The sequence below is a fragment of the Priapulus caudatus genome, unplaced genomic scaffold (assembly GCF_000485595.1).
Source record: "Priapulus caudatus unplaced genomic scaffold, Priapulus_caudatus-5.0.1 Scaffold81, whole genome shotgun sequence".
NCBI classification, from domain to species: Eukaryota; Metazoa; Priapulida; class Priapulimorpha; order Priapulimorphida; family Priapulidae; genus Priapulus; species Priapulus caudatus.
Window position 1 is genome coordinate 254,165 of NW_014577142.1, and position 8,975 is coordinate 263,139.

General features: G+C 41.4%; 1 protein-coding gene across 1 annotated transcript in view; it reads left to right on the top strand.

Annotated features, from left to right (window-relative positions):
• LOC106821646 (sialin-like) overlaps window positions 1–8,710 on the top strand; it is an 18,634-nt gene extending 9,924 nt beyond the window's left edge. The window contains exons 4-5 of the mRNA XM_014826536.1: window positions 6,763–6,850; window positions 8,688–8,710. Of these exons, the coding sequence (XP_014682022.1) occupies window positions 6,763–6,850; window positions 8,688–8,710 (111 nt within the window). The remainder of the gene's footprint in view (window positions 1–6,762; window positions 6,851–8,687) is intronic.
• The last annotated feature ends 265 nt before the right edge of the window (window positions 8,711–8,975 follow it).

Consider the following 8,975-nt stretch of genomic DNA (forward strand, 5'->3'; position numbering starts at 1 on the left):
ATATATACATATATATACATATATAAATATATCTATCTATCTATATAATGACACATTGAATTCTATAGTAAGCAGGCAGCGCGTATTGTATATAAAAATAACATAGCTAACATCGCGTAAAGAATTTTACGTCCGATTTTTGTCAGATGGACAGGGAAAATGTTATGACGTGCCCTCAATTATTTCTTTCGTTTCTTCTTGCCGCCATTTTTCGCCTTCGATGACTTCACCTTTGGCGTCTTCATTTTTTTTGCTTTTGAAGTTTTCTGTGGTTTTGCTTTTGGTGCTGGAGATTTTGCCTTGGACTTGGATGCGTTTTTAGCCGTTGCCGCCGACGACGCAGATTTGTCCTGATTTCCTTTTGACGAATTGTGTGCCGTGTTTGGTTTAGAAGATTGCTGGGGCTGAGGTTCCGGGTACGGATCTGCAGGCTTAGATCTGTGAGGTTTGTGTGTCTTCTTTTGAGGGCGTTTAGCCTTTGCACTAGTTGCTCCTGGCGCATCTTGTTTTCCGTTTGTCGTTTGATCCTTTTTATCGTGTTTGTTATCGTTTGACCATTTTTCGTGACGTGTTAGATATCTTCCGGTCCGTATGCCACTGCTGCCGCTGCTGTATTGAGCGTTGTTGCCATCGCTATCGCCGTATCTATCGAGCCCGCGTTGTTGGCGGTCACCTTGACCATCGCTGTTATTTACGTAACCTCGACTGAAAGTCATTGGGATAAATCGCTGCTGCTGCTGCCGCCGCACACCCTCATGATCGTTGTCATCGCCATCGGTGACGTGATCCTTCGCCGTCGGTAATGGCGGCATAACGTTACCGTCGTCACAACAACCGCAGCAACAACGCTCCAGACACCATCCGGGTGCTTCGCCCGTTGGATCTCCCCACGTATACGCGTTGTTGATGCTAGTCGATAGATAGCGCGCCTGTAGCATGACGATAATCTGCAAAAAAATAAGGCTGTGAGCGCGAAGTCATCGCATCAAACGACAATGGCCGGAAAAGAGACGAGTATGTAGAAAAATGGTCTTTTAAATTTCGAATTCATGAATTGTTCTCAATTGATCCCACTTTTGTTGAAAATTTAGCATGACCTCGTTCAGTTAATTTTTTGAAACGCCAGACATTACCTTCTATATAGTGTTGCATTCGTTTAATTGAGGTTAGATTTCGGTAATAAAATGGCAACAATAATCTAGGGCAACATAAGAGACATGTGTGTGCGCGCGCGTGTGTGTATGTATACATATATACATATGTCTTTATATTGATGATAGAAATTTATGTAAATGGACATGTAATGGTGACACCTCTAGTATATTCTTAATCGTGAAATTACTAATATAAGGCGTACTATAACTAGGTTACTAAAGTTTTACCGGGAAACGTTTTTACCGAATAAGACCAAACAGTAAATGCGTCGTCAGCGGTAACTATATAGAATAGCAAATTGAAATAAATTGACTATTTACATACGGATTAATAACGCACTTAATATGATTGGATTTCACTGCTTCAATATTTTAAATATTATTAAAATACTGAATTTTTTTTATTGAATTACCAGAATTCCAACTGCCGCAAAAAGAATATAGCTCCCGGCAGTCATAATGTTTTCGGCGAAGAATCGAGTCAGTGACTCGGCACAACCGGACGCATGCAACGTATCACCAACACTGGCGTTGGTGCCAACTGGAAAGTCTGTAATCTGCAACGTGTTTAGCAAAGAGCTCTGTTTACAAAATCCCCTTTCCTCATAAGCCGTTCGTAAATGAGGTTATTAAGACATTCTTTATCGCGCGGTGGGGGATATTGCCTAGAAAGTCAACGCAGTTAGAGATTCGTGCTCGACGCTGGAATAACGGACTACATAGTGATGGGTGTATGGTGGGATATGAATGGGAGTGCGTATAGAGTTTGGGTGGTAAATGCAGATTAAGTTCAGGGTTGTGCTTACGGGTTTGCCAATGCAGTTAGATCAGATGATATGCTCTCGTGATGTGAAATCTATTAGTAACCATTAAACATAAGCAGTAATCATATATAACATCAATGATGGCAATCACGCGCTCACACCCTCTCTCATACTCGTACCCGATGGTGAATGCAACTCTGAAGAGCATTTGGTCGACAACAGCTAAATGGTACACTGTCCATAATGAGTTGGCCATCCGCCCTAACATACCTGAAAAATGTGTGTCAAAATTCACCCTTACACATGTGTCGACCATTTTCCATTAATGTTATTTCGTGGGGAAATGCTTAGTTGTATATTTGCATTGCAACATTACTGTACGAAGAGTCCTCAGATTATTCAGTAATAGAATGATGTTGTTGATAAAAATCATCTAGTTATTTCACGGTACGTACTATATATATTAAACATTATGAAATAGATAACTTAATCAAGCATAATGTTGTAGTAACTGGTGGACCTACTGTTTCATTTTCGTATCTCCTTCTATGTCAACATACTCCTCGTTGTACCAGGAAACGTTGAACCAGTCAGTAAAACTTTGACTTCCACAGCATTCATATGCAATCTGCAGCCTAAAAAACGCATGACTCATAAATAAGTATATACTTTATATAAAACTGCAGGTACACCAACAAATAAACTATAGTACTAATCTTTATACTGAAGATGACAATTAATTAACGTATTATGATTCACATTATATTTATTTCCCATGCTAGGACGAAATCAATCGTGAAGGGTAGGTTGTAATGATAGTGAAGCGTGGCTACTCGAAACCGTTTATTCTCAGCTTCATTTCAAGAGCTTAATTTTTTGCGTATAGCAGGCTTATTATAACATTACAATATTTCGGTTGATTTAATATGAGTAGAATATTCGCTTACTTATCTATTGTTTGTTTAGTTGTCTGGTCGTTTTTGTATCTTTTTAATGCGTCGATCATTCCGCGCTGGAAGCCATCCCTAATGAACGATTGGTGCGTATTACACATCCCTCCTGTACTATGCGTTAATGAAAGCACACTTCCATTAATAATTATTCCAATACACGCACGCGCGCACATGCACTCGCACGGATACACGCCATAAAAAGCCTACCCGGAAAAGGCCATGCTAGTGAATACGACAGAATATTTGAGTAAACAAAGCACATTGTTTTTTATTTATGTATTTTACAACATAGAAATAGCTGTGCCGTACTAACTGTTTATTTTACTTTATAATTTATATGCACATTATTAACTGTCGTTGTTATTTACCTGCTGCAATGACAACCCAGAGCTCGATGAAGGTCACCACCATCCACAACATCATGATACTTGAGAAGCGGCTTCGTGTTTTGTAGAAGCCCAAATCAAACCATATCTTTGCACCAAGACCGTGTATCAAGACCATTAGAAGTCCAACTGACAGGACCATATGCGGAAGAGTACCACTGTCGTAAGCGTCGATCAACGCCAGCTTGTCTTCGATTGCAAACTTCATGTACATCCCAAATGAAATCATAGACAAGCCGAAAATGCAAAGAATTGCGTTGGTAACGCTGAGGCTGATGCCGCATTTTTCACGGCTCACCTCATTTAACAGGTATGGCAACACTGCCATGGCAGTCTAATGGGGTTTCTCTAGCCACCTGTAGTGTAATGTATCATTGCATTCGCTCGCATGTTTTAATTTATTTACGTACTAGATACACAGTTTTATGCCAATTCTAAGAACAAAAACGGTTTCCAACCCCATTGTATATTGTAAACTATTGTTGATTGTTTAACTTGCTTAGGACGCGTTTATTTATTCGTAAAAATGTAATTCGCTGATTCCCAGTGCAGCCTTGTTCCACATCCTGGCCAACACAGCTGGAATCTGAGGATACTATTAATTGCAAATATGCCGGTATTTTACGCCCAACCTGACAGAATTATGTATACACGGCATACTGCGGAAAATATAAACAGTTTCTTAGCGGGTATTGAACAGCTTCTCTCACGGCGGAGGAACTTTAAATACGCGTTGATTACAAAATTGTCCCGGCCAATAGTCGCAATCTATCGTATGTTTTAAACTTTTATACATGACACTTTGCTAAAAGGCTCCAGTGACATACTACTCTAACTACTCAAGGTCAAGGTCTCCAGGGCTACAGGGCTCTGGTAATAGGGTGCATTTCAGGAGATGTCAGGAGATAGTCTGGTCCTCCCCGCAGTCGCATTCGGTTGGGCCATTTTTAGTGTATCCCCATTTCTGCATGAGTGCCCTGCATCGACCAAACCTTGTCCTGAGGCGATTTAGACATAACCACGTCGGCCATACCTCGTTGGCTCCGGGTGGAAGGGATTTCTGGGGTCTGGGTGAAAGCTTATGTCGGCTTGCCTGAAGATGCTTTGACCATTGGGCGATCCTGTAGTTTTGGAGGTTGCCATGCAGGGGTTGAACCGCGTGGATGAAACTGTGCCTGGACTTTAGTCTCTTCTTTACTGTTTCATGGTGGAAGAGGGGGTGGCGAGGGTCATTTTCTTGGTTAAGTTTCTTTACTTGGGATGAAGCCATTCGTCTAACGTGTGGAGGAGCAATGCCACAGAACAGGTAGAGGTCATCTACGTTGGTTGGTCTCAAGCATCCAGAAATGGCTCTGCAAGCAATGTTCAGAACTGGGTCAATTTTTGCAGCATGGGACCTACTCCAGACAGGGCACGCATACTCAGCCGCAGAGTAGCACAGGGCGATAGCAGTGGTTCTGATTGTTCCGGAGTCTGTTCCCCATTTAGTAGTGGCCAACTTCTTTAGAATACTGTTTCTGGCATCCACTTTGGCAATATGATCGCGATATGAGAATGATATAGATATGTTTAAATGGTCACATGAAAAGGAACGCACGTATTACGTCACGCAAACATAGACTGGTACCTATCTCGAAATGTACACAGGGTAATTAATCTAGTGTAGAGACAGGGGTTCGGTCTCGCGAGATAAACAATCATCCGCTAGGTTTGTTGACATATTATGTAAGCAATCTCATTTGAAATGCAGATCTCTGCACAAATTGTTGTGCGAGTGTTCTATGACATGTACTATACTCGTATATATAACTTTGGTGTTAGTAGGACCAGAACGGTCAAAAAAATATGAAAATGGTTGATAAAAACATGTGAAATCCTCGCTTTAACATAGTATTTCTTTGCCATTTTCGCGTATTAAGTTTTATTACCTTTAAATTACCTTATAATTAAAGTTTTATTACCTTTTAATTACCTTTATTACCTTTTAATTAAAGTTTTATTACCTTTATTTTCGCGTATTACACAAGGCCTTTACTATATTAAACTTGCCTTGCAGGGTCACAAATTGGAAACATCATCGTTTTTCCGTTGTCCGCTCTACTGTGCAATAGTATTGGCTGGTATGCTATCTTCTATATATGTGGTAAGAATTAGCTATATCATCTTAAGATCTTTGGATGAATTTCTATTTCTACTAGTAAAATGTTAGTATCGATTAGTTATGTGTATACCTTTGCTTTCTTTAGGTTCATTTGGGATTCTGTGGTTTATCGTGTGGATGGTCGTTGTTTATGACAGTCCGGCAGTTCATCCTCGTATATCCGTGCAAGAACGAGAATACATAGAAAGTTCTCTTAAAGGACATATTCGTGAGGTACGCGCGGCAATGTCCTGCCTTTCGACGTGCATGCATGTTCGCTTCTTTTATATGAATACGAATATGTGTCAGACATGAATAATTATCAACAAGGTGTATTAGATCAAACGGTTATAAAGTAAAGGTTCGAGTGTAGGATTTGGTGCAAACAATTAACAGTCGTTTACTATGCAAAAGCAAACTCATAAACTGTAATGGAACAAACGACAGGTAACGGTATGTGCTCTTGATGTGTGTATATATATATATATATATATTTATATATATATATATATATATATAATTATTTAACAAACTAATTAATTATTATGTAAAAAAAAATGCAGTTTTATTATTTATAACACAACGGTGGAATCTCCGTTTTCATCAATATGCAATATTTAATTTGGTCAGTTTTGAATATTTTTCTGGATCCATTTATATTACGTGATGGAGGCAGTTGTGTTAATTTTAGTTTGTTACTACATGTGGTTTCTCTGCTCCATAGGAAGACAGGCCGATTCCGTGGCGCCATCTGTTTACCTCGCTGCCAGTCTGGGCCGTCGTTGCTGCTCACTTTTCCTTGGGTTGGGGACTCTATACATTAGCGACTAATTTGCCAACATTCATGAGAGAGATACTTCGTTTCGACATCAAAAGCGTAAGAAATCTTCAGCTATCTTTAACCACTGGCTCTCCCTTTCTTTCTTCTCCCCTCTCTCTCGCTCCCTGTCCGATCTCTCGCTCGCTCTTTTCACTCCTTCTCTCACTCCCTCTCTTTCTCGTTTACTATCTCAATAAACAATGTGATTATACATAGATACAGTGTAAACAGCCGAAGATGATCCTGCAGCCAGTAGGGTTGGCGAGAGCTGAATATAATTCCTTCTGTAATTGGCCGTAATGCTAAGCGTAATGCATGTGAATAACATTGTTGAAAGCACATACTCTAGTTGTGACCGAACGAGCACTACAATTATAAATTCTACATATATTATTAACATTTATATTTTATATATTATTATACATATAATATTATCTTACAGGAATTTAATGTTTGAATTCATAATGATTACTGTTAGGTGTGAAGTTTATATTAATAAGTCCTCATCTATTATTTACGTTTTAAATCTGCATGAAATATAAAAGGGAGTGGTCTTCCCAGCCATGCACGTATTCTGGGGGACTTGGGCTCATCCATATGAGAGAAGCAAGCTTGTGAATTTCACCATAGCAGGTGAGTAAGTAAAATCGTGAATGTGTGAACACGTGTGACGTATACCCTACGTAATAAAATAGCTTGCCGAACAGAGGCAAGCTATAATATTTTAGCTATATCCGCGATATATTTATACCTTATGCACATGCGGCGATTGTCACCGGAAATTTTTTATTATAACTATTTCTGAATAGTCTTTCAGCTGTCTACCTGCTCTCCCTGTTTTACCCTCTCCCCTTATTCTTTCTCACATTCTCTACATTTCTTCATCCTCTAGCTCCACCACCTCGATATGTCATTGTGCTCTTGCCTTCCCTCTCCACTACCTCGTTCAGCTCATGCACATTCACGTCCGCCTTCCGCACCTTCTACAGGCCGCCTATAGATGCGACACCACGGTGCTTGCAAAGCGTTATGAACTAATTGTGTAAGATTTACTAGAACGATGGGGGCACGAGCCCACCCATACATACTTACACACATATACACATACACATACACACACGCGCACGCGCACGCGCACGCACACGCACAGCGCACGCTGCACGCACACAGGCACAGCACCACGCACACACACACACACACACACACAACGACACACCACACACACACACACACGCCGCGCGCGCGCGCCGCCGGCGCATGCGGCGTAGGTTATAGAGCAGGCCAATTGCGAGATTGTCTCAAGGCTCAAGGTTCCAGGGCTACAGGAGCTCTGCGTAATAGGGTGGCATTTCAGGAGATGTCAGGAGATACGTCTTGGCCTCCCCGCAGTCGCATTCGTCTGGGCCATTGTTCAGTGTATTCCCCATTTCTGCATGAGTGCCTTGCATCGACCAAACCTTGTCTGAGGCGAATTTAAGACATAACGCACGTCGGCCATCACACTCGTTGCGTCCGGGTGGAAGCGGGATTTCTGGGGGTTGGGTGAAAGCTTTATGTCGGCTATGCCTTGAGAATGCTATTGACCATTGGGCGATCCTGTAGTTTTGGAGGTTTCCCATGGCCAGGGGTTGACCGCGGTGGATGCAAACTAGTGGGCGCTGGACACCTTTAGTCTCATTCTCTTCTACTGTTTCATGGTGGAAGAAGGGGTGGGAGGGGTCTTTTCTTGTGTTAAGTTTCTTTTACTTGGGCATGAAGCACATTCGTCTAACGTGTGGAGGAAGCAATGCCACCAGGAAGCAGGTAAGAGTCATCCTACTGGTTGGTCTCAAGCACCAGAAATTGGCCTGCAAGCAATGTTCAGAACTGGGTCAATTTTGCATGGATGGGACCTACTCCATGACAGGCGCACGCATACTCAGCCGCAGAGTAGCACACGGGCGACTAGCAGTGGTTCTGGATCACTGTTGCCGGTTTAGCTCCTGTTCCACATTTAGTAGTTGGCCAACTCTTTCAGAATTTACTGTTTCTGGCATCCACTTTGGCAATATGATCGCGATGATGAAGCATGAATAGATATGTTTAAATGGTCACGCATTGAAAAGCGAACGCACAAATACGTCACGGCAAACATACGACGGTACCTATCTCGAATTACACAGGGGTTAATAATCTAGTGTAGAGAACAGGGCGTTTCGGTCTCGCCGAGACTAAACAATCAGTCGCGCTAGGCTTTAGTTGACGATATTATAGTAAAGCAATGCTCATTGAAATGCAGATCTCTTGCACAAATTGTTTGTGATGTGCTATGACATGTACTATACTCGTATAATATAGCTTTGGTAGTTATGCAAAAGAGTATACCGTCCGGGAGCCAAAACCCCGATTATGGCGGACACCTGCACTGAGAGTTAAAGTGTTTTTTCTTATGTGATTCTTGTAAGACTAGGTGTTGGTCTTCACTTTCTAGTGGAGACCACCCGTCACCCTTGAGCAATTTTTCTGTATTTAACCCCTTTTGTGTTGACGAGCGTCAACTCAAATTGCGAAAATTCAGGGGTGGTGGAAAACAAAAGTATACTTGAGATCTGTTGTCTTTTTCAAGCTAATGATCATGTGGACCACTCAAAAATGTTGGTATTTAGAGCTCTTTTACCATGATAGTGAAAAATGAGGTCACCTAGCAGTCAAAGGGTCACCAATTTTTACCCTTCCTCGAAATCTTGGAATATTGATTTTTAGCACCCCTGTAGTTTTT